Source organism: Chinchilla lanigera, unplaced genomic scaffold (genome assembly GCF_000276665.1).
Source record: "Chinchilla lanigera isolate Chin_1 unplaced genomic scaffold, ChiLan1.0 scaffold00102, whole genome shotgun sequence".
Taxonomy (NCBI): domain Eukaryota; kingdom Metazoa; phylum Chordata; class Mammalia; order Rodentia; family Chinchillidae; genus Chinchilla; species Chinchilla lanigera.
Window position 1 is genome coordinate 7,468,136 of NW_004955503.1, and position 15,191 is coordinate 7,483,326.

Genomic DNA, 15,191 nt, shown 5'->3' on the forward strand with positions numbered 1-15,191 from the left:
CTTTTCTTCTTTCTTTTTTTTTTTCTTTTCTGGTACCGGCAATTGAACTCATGACCTTGCGCCTGCTGGGCAGGCACTGTGCCGCTGAGCTAAATCCCCAGCCCCAGGTTCGCTTTTTAATAGATACCACATGCCCGCTGATGAAACATATCAATTGTATCTTCATCCCCCATCTCAACTATGCAGGTGTATCTGTTTCATTGATCACCAGATCAGAATCTGATCTGCCTCACTGATAAACCATGCTATTTACAATAGGCTTTCCTTAGTTTACTAAGTGATGTATGCCTCTTAATTTTAAACTGTGCCACAAAACCTTCCTGTATCATCACCTTCGAATTCATATGATCTTTGTTTCTTGTCTTGACTTCTTCCTTGGCTTTTTTGTTGGCCAAGGTTGACCACCAGTCTCCTCAGGTGCCACTTCACAGAAGAGATGCTAAATCCTCATTGAACAAGTACACAGGCAACACCCAAAGTGGCAAAAGGATAGTGGTGAACAAAGAGTCTTTGAAAGTTTTCTATTTCTCCATGATTCATTTTGGTTGTGTATTTCTAGGAATTTGTCCATTTCACCTAGGTTGTCCAATCGCTTCTCGGCCTTTTGGCTGAGATCAAGTGTAGCATCTAGGTTGTCCAATTCTCTGGCATACAATTACTAACACTATTCTTTTTTTCTTGAGTATAACTGGCAAATAGAAAATGTATATATGTAAATATACATCATGCTTTGAGAATCTCTCTCTCTCTCTCTCTCTCTCTATATATATATATATATATATATATATATATATATTGCTCAGCAGCACAGCACCTGCCTGGCAAACCCAAGGTCCTGAGTTCCATTCCTGGTACCAAAAATAATCCATAGGAAAGTGCATACAGCTCAGTGGCACAGTGCCTGCCTAGCAAGCGCCAGGTCCTGAGTGCAATTCTCAGTTCCAAAAAAAAAAGAAAACAACATATGTATATTGCGAAATGATTGCTATAATCAAACTAGTTAACATATCCATCAACTGATAACCTAAAGCAACTCTTAAACATCCTCATCTTGCGCAAGAAGTGAGTAGAGAGATGGTGTGAGTGCTACACCCACCAGACGGGTGGCAGCCTGCTTACAATATATGGGAAGAAAAGAGGCTTGTCCTCCCCGCTTCTGCTCTTGCTGCATTTGCTGTCTTCTGCCACCTTGAACTGTTGCCCCCACGCCACCCTGCCTTGAAGTCAGCTGATTATGGACTGAAATCTCCACAAACTGTGAGCTAAATAAACCCTTCCTTCATTAATTTTGGGTGTTGGGTATTTTGTCTCCGCAACGAGAGAACAGTAACTAAGACAGTCATCTTTTTTTACAGTCTACATATTAGGGAACATGTAACACTTGTCTGAGTCTGATTTATTTCACTTAACATGATGATCTCCAGTTCTATACATTTTCCTGCAAATGACATAATTGTCTTCTTATGGCTAAATTGTGTATATATACCACATTTTTCTTATCATCTGTTGATGGGTACCTAGACTGGTCTGTATCTTGGCTACTGTGAATTGTGTCACAAAAAGTATGGATGTGCATTCCTACAGTATATGTACTTAATTTCTTAGGGCATATATTACAGAGTGGTATAGTTTTATATGGTAGTTCTATTTTCAGGGGTTTTTTTGGTTTTTGTTTTGAGAAATCTCCATAGTTCCATCATGGCTGTACTAATTTATATTCCCAATAGTAGTATACAAGGATTCCTTTTCTCTGCATCCTCACCAGCATTTATTGATTTTATATTTCTGATGATAGCCATTCTGACTAGGATGAAATACAATCTCAAGGTAGTTTCGATTTGCATTTCCTCAATGGCTAAAGATGTTGAACATTTTTCATACACTTGTTGGCCTTTTCTACTTAAGAAATGTCTTTTCACTTCATTTACCCATTTATTGATTAGGCTATTTGATTTTTTGTTGTTAAGTTTTACTGAGTTCTTTATATATTCTAGATATTAATCCTGTCAGAGATAGTTAGCAAAGATTTCCTCCTATTTTGTAGGCCATCTATACTCTGTTTTCCTTACTGTGTAGAAACTTAAATTTGATGTAATCCCATCTGTTGATTTTTGCTATTATTTCCTGTGCTATTAGTCTTACTCAGGAAGTCTTTGTCCATGCCTATGGCTTTGAGTGTTTCCCCGTTTTCTTCTAGCAGTTGCAAAGTTTCAGATCTCATACTTAGTTCTTTGATCCATTTTCAATTGATTTTTTTGGTACAGAATGAGAGGGATCCAGTTTCAGTCTTCCACATGTGGATATCCAGTCTTCCCTGTACCACTTGTTAAAGAGGCTATTTTTTCTCCAAAGTATCTTTCTGGCTCCTTTGGCAAAAATCAGATGGTTGTAATTGTGTAGGTTTGTTTATGTCCTCTATTGTATCCCACTGGTCTATGTGTCTGCTTTTAAATAAGTTTTTTTTTTCCAGTACTGGGAATCGAACTCAAGACCTCACGCTTGCCAGGCAGGCGCTGGGCCGCTGAGCTAAATCCCCAGCTCCCTATGTGTCTACTTTTGTGCCAATTTTTACTATGACTTTGCAGTATAATTTGAAATAGGGTATTATGATGCTTTTGACATTGTTATTTTTGTTTTGAATTGCTTTGTCTATTCTCGGCCTTTTGTGTTTCTATATGAATTTTAACTTTTTTTATAGTTTTGTGAAGAATGTCATTGGAATTTTTACAGGGGCTACATTGAAGCTGTAGATCATTTTTTGTAATGTGGCCATTTAAACGATATTAATTCTGTTTATCCAGGAACATGGGCGATCTTTCCATCTTCCAGTGCCTTCTTCAATTTCTTTCGTCAGTGTTCTGTAATTTTCATTGCAGAGGTCTTTCGCCTTCTCGGTGGGGGAAATGAGATGTTGGTCAAAAGGTGTACTATGGTTTGTTCTTCAAGGTTCATGTGATCCAGGCATGGTGACCAGTATAATGTACTAAGATATGGGGCCCACTGAAGGTAATTGGGTCACTGGAGACATTGTTCTTGGAAGGGATTAATGCTAGTTTGGTGGAGTGAGTTCTCACAAGAACAAATTCTTATAAAACAGTGTAAGATTGGCCCCTACACATTCTTTGGCTTCCTGTCTTCCTATGTGATCTCTCCTACACAGTCAGTTCCCTGTTTCTCTGCCACAGTGTGATACAGCCAGGGAGCCAGTGCCATATTGCTGGACTCTCCAGCTAGCAAAATCATGAGCCGAATAAATCCCTTTATAAATAAAATACTCAGTGTTATGATATAGATCTTAAAAATCCCGCTCAAGTCTCACATGTTCAGAGATGGGGCTTTCAGAAGGTGATTCGGTCACGAGAGCTCTGATTTCATCAGTGAATTAATCCACTGATAAGACCATGATTTGGTGGCTTTATTAGGAGGTAATGGAAACTTAGAAGGTGGGACCTAGGGAGCCACTAGGGAGTGGGTCATATGGGCCTGACCTTTAGGACTATATTTTGTCCCCAACCCTTCTCTCTGGCTCTTTCTCTTTCTCTCTGCAACCTGGCTGCTATGAACTGAGCATCTTTCCTCTGCCATGCCCATTCCATCATAATGTCTTCCTCAAGAAAGGCCTAAAAACAATGGAGTTGGCTGACCATGGACTGAAACCTTTGAAACTGTGAGCCAAAATAAAACCTTCTTCCTTTAAGTTGTTTATGTCAGGTATTTTGTCACAGTAACAAAAAGCTGACTAACACACCCAGCCCTTGGTATTTTGTTATAACAACATAAAACAGTCTAATACAGGGAACAAACTTTCAGTTATAAGATGCCTATATGTTGGGGACCTAATGTATAACACAGTGATTACACTTAATACTCCTATATTGTTTACTTGAAACTGAAATTTGGTAAGGGCAAGGGGTGAGGAGGAGGGCAAGGGGAAATAGGTAGAATAAAGAAATGCCATGTACAGGAACCTAATAAACTCAATTAATATAAACATCATATGCTATAATATGAGCTAAGATTAGCAATGTCAAATGAATAAAAAATGGGATAGAGGAATTGGAGGAAGGAAGGGAGGAGGGAAGGGAAAGGGTATTTAAAAAAAAGAAACAGGCTATATAGTGTGTACATGTAACCACTCCCTAAGATGACTGTAAAGTTCACATACTAGAAACATGTACTAATAATTTTTTTTTTTAAATCTGAAAAACAAAAGAAGGAAATTTTGTAAGAGAACACATCTTCAGTGCCCTCAACACACATACACACATGCACACAGACAAGTATAATGGTAACTGTGTGTGGTAATGGATGTGTTAATTAATTTGTGGTAAACCTTAAACAATATATATGTATGTCAAGTCATCACATTGTACACCTAACATATTAAGTTATTATTTATCAATTACATTTCACCTAACCTGGAAAACCAAAAAGTGAAAGATTTACACAAAAATATGGTGAAAACAGCTACAGCCAGGCCAGGTGTGGTGGCACATGCCTGTAATTCCAGCACCTGGGAGGCTGAGGCAGAAGGATCACCATGAGTTCAAGGCCAGCCTGGACTACACAGCAAAACCCTGTCTCAAAAAGACAAAAGAAAGACCCAAAACCAAAAATCAGCCACAGCCAACAGGAGTCTAAGCAAATAAGAGAACTAAATATAACGTGGTATTGTGGGTGGGATCCTGGAACAGAAAAAATAAGCTACATAAAACTATTTCTATAGTTTTTTTTGGACAAAGTATGAACTCTAGTTAACAATAATATATCATTATTGGTTCAGAAATGTACCATACTAATGTAAGGCATTAATAATAGGGGAAACAGGGTATAGGGTATATGACAACTCTCTGTACTGTCTTCCCAACTTTAACTCCAAAGCCATACTAAAATGAAAAGTGAATTAAAAATATATATAGCAAAACTGATCAGTATCCATACCATAATATAAAAACATAACATTAACAATATATTATACTATATATAATACATATGAATATACATCATGTATATTGTTTTATGTATAATACAACATATCATATCATATACAGTATAACTGTATAACATACAAATTAGAATGTCAGCCCTAGTCATACACTACCAGTGGATATGCATGTGATTTCAACCTTTCTGGAAAGCAGTTTGTCAACATATATTAAGAACCTTAAAATGTCATACTTTCTTATTTACTAAGCCCAATTCAGAGTAATTACTGAAAAGACTTTATCTGAAGTACACACAGTTTTATGGGTAACGATGTGCTTCACTAGGTCATTTGTCAGAGGAAATAAGAATAAAGAAAGATCTGAATGTGCAACATTTGAGAAATATTATGATCAGCTTTATGGTTTTTACATACTATAAAGCCATTAAGGTGAAATAGGAGAATAGTACAGCATACAAATGAAAAGCAAAGGTTTTGGAGACAAAACTGAATTTAAATCAAAGGAACATCACTGGTGATATGATTTTGGGCAAATCATCTGATTGTCTTTCTAAGCTCCACTTTCTCACCTGTAAAATAAGGACAAGAACATTTTTGAGCCCACTGAGGTTTTATGAGAATTAAATGAGAATTGTGTGTTTAGCACATGGTCTGGGAGAGAGCTTAGTAAAAAGTATCTGAAAACACCTCTACAACATGGGTTTTTATTACTGACCAAATGGAATCAGATAGAGTATGCGTCACTAGTAAGAGTTGAGCTAGTACTCAAACCCAGGAAGCTTAATTTCAAAATCCAGGCTCATAACCACAACACTAAAATGTTTGCTGTTACTTATGCTGCTGTTGCTGTTGCTTAATAACCTTGGAAAATGTTTATGGTGACATGTTGAGTAAAAAACACAGAACGGAAAATTATATTTATGGTGTTATTCTGAATTTGCTTTGAATTTTTTTGTGCTGTGTATAAACATGAATGGCTAAGACTGAAGAGAAATACCAATATAATTCCTATTTTTCAACTGTCTGTGTAGCAGAATCTCGGCACATAGAAAACGTTTAAATATTATATCATGATCATTTGGTTTGATGTTCTAAAGATTCACCAAATTATCCAAATGTGAATTTAATTGTATTGAGTTGTATTTACCCTGCTTGGGACTTATACTTCTTGAATCTGAATATTTGCATATTTAAATCACCATTACTCTCAGCCAATACTTTGCCTGAATATGACTTTTTCTGTCTGCTATGTCTCTACCCCTTTTTCATATTTTTTATTTCTTTATCTATGCTACATTCTATGTACCTCTACTCCAGTTAGGCCCAATATGTGGCTTAACATGTCCATTCAGTTTTCTGTTGTTTTTTGAGACAAGGTCTTGGTATATAGTACAGGCTGGTCTTGAATTCATTATGTAGCCCAGGCTGACCTCAAACTTACAGCAATCCTCCTGCCTCAGCCTTGCAAATGCTGGGAGTATAGGCGTGAGCTGACATGCCTGGTGAGTTTATTTTAAAACATGTTTTTTCATTTCTAGAGTTCTCATTCAAAATTACTCTATCTTCTAAAAATTCCTGTCTTATGTTGTCAGTTGTCATTTTAAACAGTTATTTTGTAGTATGTATTAGATGATTTTATTATCTGAAGAACCTGGAGTCTAATCCTGCTGTTTTATATCTGTCCATGGTAGATGTTTCCTCAGTGTACTTGGCAATTTTTAAAAATTGTGTTCCATGTAACTTTCTGTAGGGGCCCATGAAGGATATGTCCCTCCAGACCCGCTTAATATTGCTTTGGGTGGTAGTTCAAGTGGTATAGATATCACTTTATGTTACTTTAGGTAATGGGGGGGGGCTCCTGGACCCTGCAGGAGGTATACATTTGAATCCTATGGGAAATCAGCTTGGAGGTTGCAAATTCTCATAGGAAGACCTCTTCTTTCTTAGATCCCAAGTTGCCTCTCTGTGCTAGTAAATGGACTTTTGTTTATTTCACTTTTACTGAAGTAGCTCCAGCCTTCTGCAGGTGTCTTGGATCCAACTCTCTTCCTTACTTAGGAATAAGCCACTGTGTTTTCTTTTCACAAGGCCATCAAAATCTGAGCACCTGCCAGGTGTGGTGATACACTCCTGTAATCCCATTACTTTGGGAAACTAGGCAAGAGGACTGCAAGTTTGAGTCCAAGCTGCACAACTTAGAAGGCCTGATCTCAAGAATAAAAAAGTGGGCTGGCACTACAGCTCAGGCAAAGGCCTTGGGTTCAGTCCCCAGGACGGATGGACGGAAGGAAGGAAGGAAGGAAGGGAGGGTGGGAGGCCCCAAGTACCTTACTTAGTGAGGAAACCAAGCTGTCCCTACCCTACTAGTAGAGCACTTGAAATTTTAACTCCCATCAAACAAATGACTTTGTTTTCAGATCTGTAGTTGTGTTTTGATCCCAGGTGATATCCATTTTAAATTATTTATTTACTTATTAAATTATTTATTTACTTATTTGCTGGTGCTGGGGATTGAACCCAGAGTCTTTGCATTGAGCTACATTCCCAGCCATTTTATAGTTTTTATTCTGAGACAGTCTTGCTAAGTCCCTAAATTGCCCAGGCTGGGCTCAAACCTGCAATCCTCTTGCCTCAGCCTCCCAGAGTACTGGGGTTACAGGCATGCACCACAATGCCCACTCCTTCTCTTACTTTTAAAGGGCTTTGCAGGCAGCATTGATTTAGTTGTTAATTCTTTACTTAGAAAGCCATCCCCTTTCTTTCACAGAAGAATGTAAATGGATTTTTTTCTGCAATGTTTCATGTTTATAGATTTTTTGCTTGCCTAAAAGAAAAATTGTTAATCTATAGTCACCTGAGGTTTGATGCCTCACTTTTTAAAAACTATGAATCTTGGCACATTTGTCATAACAGATTTCTTGCTAGATCCTTGAAAAAGACTTTAAAGAGATTATAGCAAGGATGAGAAGGATACATCTCACATATATACATATATATTACAGATGACTATAACAAAATTGATCAGATTAATGGTTCTCACCTTTTGGGTAACTGATGCAGACAAAAGCTGCTTGGCAGCCGGGCATGGTGGTGCACACCCATAATCCCAGCACTCCAGAGGCTGAGGCAGAAGGATCACAGCAAATCTGAAGCCAGCCTAGGCTACAAAGTGAGTTCAAGGCCAGCCTGAACTATAGAGCAAGACCTTGTCTCAAAAAACAAAACAAAACAAATAAATAAAAAAGCTACTTGGCATGTGTCTTAAAAAGAGTACAGCTGGCCCTCCATATTTGTGAATTCCATAACCGGGCGTGGTGGAGCACACCTGTAATCCTAGCACTCAGGAGGCTGAGGCAGGAGGACCGTTGTGAGTTTGAGGCCAGCCTGAGCTACATAGTGAGACCCTGTCTCAAAAAGACCAAAAATAAAAAAGAAAGGACGTATTTGTGAATTCCATGTGTGAATTCAACCAACAACCAATCAAAAATATTTGAAAACAAATTTGTAGTAAACCCATACTGCCTTTTTCCTTATTATTCCCTATGTAATATAATTATTTATATAGCATTTACATTGTATTAGATATTATAATTAATCCAGAGATGATTTAGAGGAATACCACTTTATATATGGGACTTGATCATCCTCAGGTTTGGGTTTCTACAAAGACCCTGGAACCAGCCCCCCACATTCCAAGGGATGACTGTTTATCATACTTCGGATGGCATATTTTGCTACTATATTAATTACATAAAAATTATATTTCCTAAGGAATAGGACTGTTCATATTAGATATCCCTCCTTGTTCCTTTTAGTCATTTCCTCCTGAAACTCCAGTGTGAGTTTCTCACAAACTCTTTTATGATAATGTGTTTTTAAATTTTTATTTATTTTCTTTTGCTACTGGGAATCAAACTCAGGACCTTGCACTTGTCAGGCAGGCACTGTGCCGCTGAGCTATATCCCTGGCCCCTCACTGGTAATGTCTTATATTGATAATGGATACCGAGGGGTGCCTGTAATTTATTTTTCACATATTTTAGGAATAATCATATTATGTGATATAGATAAAGAACAAGTTGGGTATGGTGAAACTTGAGTGATTGCCTTATTTGTTTCCTCTTACTCTCCATATTTAATCATGAAAACCTAGCCTATCTATTTTGCAATCACATTTCTTTTTTTTTAAGACAGGGTCTCACTGTGTAGCTCAGGCTGACCTTCAACTCACTATATAGCCCAGGCTGGTCACAAACTCACAGCTATCCTCCTGCCTCAGCTCCCAAGTCCTGGGATTACAGGTGTGTGCTACTATGCCCAGCTTGGAATTCCAGTTCTACCTTAAAATCTACTAGGTTCTAATTCCAGTCTTATCCTCTGTTATTCCAGTCTTATCCTCTGTTAATGTTCAGTACTCATGTGATTATAATTTTCCTAAAACACATGCTTAAAATGTTAGAGGTTTCCCATCACCTTCAAAATGAAATCCAAGGCTGGGGATGTAGCTCATTCAGAGTGCTTCCCGAGCATGTGTCAGGCCCTGGGGTCCACCCCCAGCAACACACACACACATTCCTTAGCGTGGCCTAACTATACAATCCCTGTATCCCTAGTGATTCTCATCTCCAGAGATTCTTCAATGTTTACCTTGCTTTTAAATTGCCCCAGATTACTAGAACTTCCCTCAAATTCTACGCATTCTTCAGTCTAATGCTTTCCCAGCTGAGCTTTTTCAGCCAAATTAGAACTAAGCTTCTGATTTTAATGAAAATATTTTTGCTGAGTTTGCTTCCATTGAAGCCATGAAAGTAAAATTTAATAAATTCTGCTTTTGGTACAAATAACATATTTTGAAATCAAACGACATGAATTTTAACATATCTATCTTTTTTTTTCTTTTTTGGCTTTTTGAGACACAGTTTTGCTATGAAATTCAGGCTGGCCTTGAGCTCACTTTGTATCCCAGGCTGGCCTCAAACTCACAAGGATCCTCCTGCCTCAGCCTCCCTAGTTCCAGGAATTACAGGCGTGTGCCACCATGCCCGGCTAACATACCTATATTTAAACGAACCCTTGGCAGACACACTCAAACCATATCAAAACCATAATACTTGACATAAGTGGGGATTCCTACACTGAATGAAGATGCAGTACTAGACCTTTCGCTAGCAACCTCAAGTCCAGAAGGTGCCAACAAAAGTAAGTTTGGGCATGGTATATAGCTAGCTCAGTGGCAGAGTACTTGCCTAGCATGTATGAGGCCCTGGGTCCAATCCCTAACACCACCAATGGGGGAAGGGCACGGAAGAATATGAAGTGTTGCGCTGTTTCATAATCTTTGGAATCAAATCACCCTAGGCTGTTTTTTTTAATTACAGTATTAATATGGGGAAATAATTAAAGGATTACTTGCATTCCTTTGTTGCATGTAAAGGCTATTTTTACGTGCAGTTTACTAACTTATTACACTTTAAAATTCAAACTCTCTACAGAGATTTGTTTGGATTCATGGGCAAGGACTTTAGGCTGGTTCCATTTTCACTGTATGCTTGGTAAATCCCTACAGGTTTGAAGACAGTGCCTTAGGCACCACTATGGGCGCCAGTAGGTGAGAACAGCAAGCAGGTTTCCAGACAGATATGCACCCCCACCAGAACAGCTTGGTGTTTCTATTTTGTATATTAGGCTTGTACGTAAGATAACATTTCAGAAAAAAGTCTGCTGATCCAACCCTTTTGTTTTACAACTTAGCAGTCCTACATAAACATATACTTTGCAGGGAAAAAAAATCAGCAAGAGCATATAGATACAAGGTTTGTACCAAACTTCAACATTCTATCATTCTTCCTACTACTTCACAGTGTGCATGTTCTACAAGCAGCAGCCAGGCTCTCCTAAAACTTCTATTACACAACTCACCTGCTCAGATCCCTCAAATGCCTCCCCGTCTTGTTTAGTAACAGCCAAAAGTTCTTACAATGCCTGCAAGGCCCTATGTGATCAGTGTACACGACTATTCAGCATCAGTCTGTATCATGTGTTTTTCTCCAACGTTATTTCTTAATTTTCTCTTCATTCACTGAACTCCAGTTCTAATAACCTTAAATGGCCTCATGCAGTAACAGCTCCTACCCTGGGGCCTTTGGACTTGCCATTATCTCTGCCTAGAACATTCTTTACCCATAGTCCTACAAGACTTGGTCACTTAGTTCTTTCAGGTCTCTGCCAAAATGCCACCTTCCCAAGGAAGGCTTCTCTGATCACCTTCTATAAAATAATAAAAGGCTTATTCTTTTCCCCCACAGCGCTTATTATGCTGACATATTTATGCATGCATTACCTGTCTCTCCTAGCTCCAACATAAGCTCTTCAAGGGCTGGGGCTGTTTTTACATACTGCTCTATCCCTGTCAGTAGAGACACTGGCATGGAGTTAAGCACATAAATTTTGACTGAATTGTGTTTTATCATGATTTGTAAAAATTTTCCTGTAGTGCCTATATGAGAAAAAGGTAAAACAGTTGACTTGAGGCTCCTAAAAATGTATTTGCATAGATTTGTAATAGAGGCTCCCCAACAAGTAGTTCATTTCAGTTCTACAGTTCAGTCCAGTTCTTTTAGTTCTTTAGTTCACTCCAGTCTAGTAGGATTTGAAGTGAGAGGAGAATACAGTCTATACACGTTCTTCTACTGTACTCAAGGACTGAACTACCCACACAGAATTTCTTCCTTCCCCGTCTCATTTCGAGGCTTCCCTTTCAAAAAGGTCAGGAACCACTAGAAGAAAGACTAAATCTCAGCCTTGGAATGAGCCTATATTAAATATCTGTAAATTTCAGATAAAAACCAGAATGGAGCCAGGCATGGTGGTGCACATGTGTAATCCCAGCACTCAAGAGGCTAAGGCAGGACGGTCCCTTTGAGTTTGAGGCCAGCCTGGGCTATATACTGAGTTCAAGGCCAGCCCAAACTATATAGAAAGCCTCTCAATCAGATTTGAATCTTGTAGAATTTTTTTATTTCCATGAATGAAAAACTACAGCCAATGGAATCTACAATGATTAAAATCAGGCATACACCCCTACATAAAATTGCCTTTAATTTCTGACTGGCCTGAATCTTTATAATTTCTTTAGGCACATCTTTGAATTTTCTGTGCCTTGATGTACAAGATAGGTTAACTTCTTCCTGTGGCCATTTAGTAATGAGAACTGTGTTTACTGGCTAGATTCCTTTAAAACTAAAGGCATCTAGATTCTCAGGTTGTCTGGTCTATCTTGAACCCATACCTTAATATGGTCAATTATGCTAAAGGGGAGGGAAATAACCTAGAAAGCTGAAATGCACTATACAAATACTCTGTAGATTTTTTTCAATACTGACAGTCAATCACTAGACAAGATGCCCAATTTACTGCCAATTTCTTCTTCTTTCACTGCTGTCCTTTCTAACAGACACAAACATCTCCCCCAAAAATCTGAAATGGAATCACACAAATAGATTTTACCCATGCAGTCCCACTATCAAAATATAGAAAGCAGTTCCATTCTCAAAATTACAGGAAGCAGTAAAGGGAACCTCAAGAAAAGCACAGTCCCATATACAGTAATACACATCTAATAATTTCTCATTCATCCATCAATTATTTTCACAAGATTAGCATTGAAAATATAACCAAATGCACATATAACCTCAAACCGCACACAGAAATTTGGTCTTTGCTCATTTTCAGATGCTAAGATGTCCCAAGAATGATAAAAGGTGGGAGTTAGCCCCTGGTAGCCATTTCTTCAACTGTTCCACGAACAGCTCTTCATTTCTTGAACTACCTTCCTTTTCCAAAGAGGTAATGCTGAGATCAGTCAGAAAGACTTTCTGAGAAGACTGGCTTGGATTTCTGGGTCTGTTCCAGTCGATTCAAGATGAACTGGCTTGTATCGATGAATCGCTCAACACAGTTCACAAAACAGGCCTCAGCCCGACTGTCCAACTTTGGCCCAGGCTTGTCCATGCACTTTTCCTGCTCAGGACAAAATACAGAATTAAAAAGGAATCTGGGGTCAGGGGCAACGATGACTGGACACGACAGACAGATGACTTCTTACTGTTTCTTAGAAGACACACACCTAAAAACAGTATCTGGGGGGCTGGGGATTTAGCTCAGTGGCAAAGCACCAGCCTGGCAAGCGCAAGGTCATGAGTTCAACTCCTGGTACCGGAAGGAAAAAAAAAAAACAGTATCTGGTATGTTAATAACATTTCACATTTGGCAGCTTACCCTAACTGAAACAACTTTCCATAAGTTTAAATTCTCACAATAATCCTATGGAATAGATGCTATTATTAATCCTCACTTTATGAAGAGAAAAAGTACAGCACAGAGCTCTTTTGTCCTGTCATAGGGCCAGAAAATACTGGATCTGAGATATGAAGAGTAAGAAAAATGACAACATACAAAGTTACACTGTGCTGAACGTAGATGTAACTCCACAATGATGCTTGCATTGAATAGTTTTAAATTAATTGCAGAATGAAAGTATTAAAGAATAAATTACAGGAAGATACCCTACAGAACTGAGATCTCATACCCTTGCCTACTTAAGCCTAAGGTTCTTGAATCCTCTCACAAGGAATGAAAAACTGTATGAAATTTCCCAAAGAGTACATAGCTTATAGATTCTTAAAGTAGTCTTTGACCACACTCCTCCTACCCCAAATGTAATGTATCAAAATTTTAAAAAGAAGAAGAATCAAAGCACTCAAGCCAGTGGGCCTGGTGGCACATGCCTATAATCCCCACACTCAGGAGGCTGAGGCAGGAGGATCACTGCAAGTTCAAGGCCAGCCTGAACTACACATTGAGACCTTGTCTCAAAAATAAAAAATAAAAAAAAAAATCAAAGCACTCTCGTCCAAGGCAGACCAAATTGAAGCATTTGGTGAAGGTTACAGTCCAACAATACTCTTAAGTTTACGGGAAAGGGACAGTGGAAACTGAAGTGGTTAAAATAAATCTCATTTATAATTCTGTTGTATATACAAGCTTCAGACCCTCCAATTCCAAGGCATATTACCCTTGGGCTCTAAATTCTGCGAGTTTGTACTCAAGGAAGTGAAGTGTGCTGTCCTTGGCAACCAGAACACTTTGATCTCAAGCTGTGAATGCCTTCCACCCTTTGCCAAAGTCCCTTGACAGGACCCAATGAATTCAACCTTCAGACCTGAACCGGTTTGGTATTACACAACGATCCAACAAGTATGGAAATAAATGTGTATACTGGAAGTGATCACGCCACTTTCATATTTAGTCCCTCATTTTTCACCAGGAAAGATTAGAAAAACTATATAATCAAGGTAAATCCCAAGGAGTCCAGGACCAGCAGATTCACGGACTCTCGGGGATTCAGGCTCCTCAAAATAAATCTCACTACTGGGGAATCTGATCAGTCTCGACCAGCACTAAACAGCTTCAATCTCAGGTGCCTGAGTGCTGGATGGGACATCCGTCTAAGTCTCACGTCCCCAGTCCTCTGCACCCACAAAGCAGCAGTCCGGAGTGACAGTCCACTGAGGAGTGGAGTCATGCTCTCGCTTGGCCTAAGGAAGCGGAGAAAACCGGGGAGTGCTGCAGGGTCCACCTTCACCCCGAGATGCCCCGGGCAGGGACGGCCGGAAAGTGGGCAGTGTCCAGACCCCAGCCCTAGGATCCTCACCCAGCAAAGTTCAGTCATCTGGTGCACCAGCTGCTGGAAGCGCTGCTTCTGAGTCTCCACCTCGATGAAATGCTGCAACTGTGGGTCCACTGTGCCCAAACCCGGCGCGGAGGACAAGGAGGAGGAATCCATCTCAGCTCAAGCACACTTGCAGAAACGGATTCAGCGCCGACTCGCCGACCTTCACGTGTCTTGGCAACGGAACCGGAACCACAACCCACTGCCTCGGGGGCCGCCCCGTGAGTGCATTGCGTCGGCGCGGAGGCCGCGCCGTCCTCGGCGGGGGCGCTGCCCGCTCCCAAGCTCCCAACGGGCTGGACGCTCCCGGCCGCAACCGGGTAGCAGCACCTAGCCTACGCCTCGAGGCTGAGGCGCGGTCAGGGCGTTAATCCGAAAATAAAAGAACGTAGAGGGAAAAGGAAGTTACTTCCGATCACGTGATCCCGTGGCCCACTGCGGGGCGGGGGGGGGGGGGCACACAGCCCCGCCCCTGACCACCTCCAAATTGGTCCGAGCTTTTCCGGCTAAGGGTTT

The 15,191-nt window shown here is 39.8% G+C and overlaps 1 protein-coding gene and 1 pseudogene across 1 annotated transcript; both read right to left on the bottom strand.

The window, feature by feature from the left end:
- Positions 1-116: 116 nt before the first annotated feature.
- LOC102014587 lies at positions 117-8,031 on the bottom strand (annotated as a pseudogene).
- A 3,908-nt stretch (positions 8,032-11,939) lies between these two features.
- Timm8a (translocase of inner mitochondrial membrane 8 homolog A (yeast)) lies at positions 11,940-15,083 on the bottom strand. The gene is made up of 2 exons (XM_005406950.2): positions 14,658-15,083; positions 11,940-12,964 (listed from the first exon to the last, which is right to left on the bottom strand). The coding sequence occupies exons 1-2, from the start codon at positions 14,787-14,789 to the stop codon at positions 12,803-12,805; spliced, it is 294 nt and encodes a 97-aa protein (XP_005407007.1). The 5' UTR covers positions 14,790-15,083; the 3' UTR covers positions 11,940-12,802.
- Positions 15,084-15,191: the final 108 nt, after the last annotated feature.

Excerpts from the sequence above, each read along its gene's own strand:
- Timm8a (XM_005406950.2), bottom strand. The coding sequence starts at position 14,789 with ATGGATTCCTCCTCCTTGTCCTCCGCGCCGGGTTTGGGCACAGTGGAC. Across the intron at positions 12,965-14,657 it reads AGATGACTGAACTTTGCTGG|GAAAAGTGCATGGACAAGCC; the intron begins GTGAGGATCCTA and ends TGTCCTGAGCAG.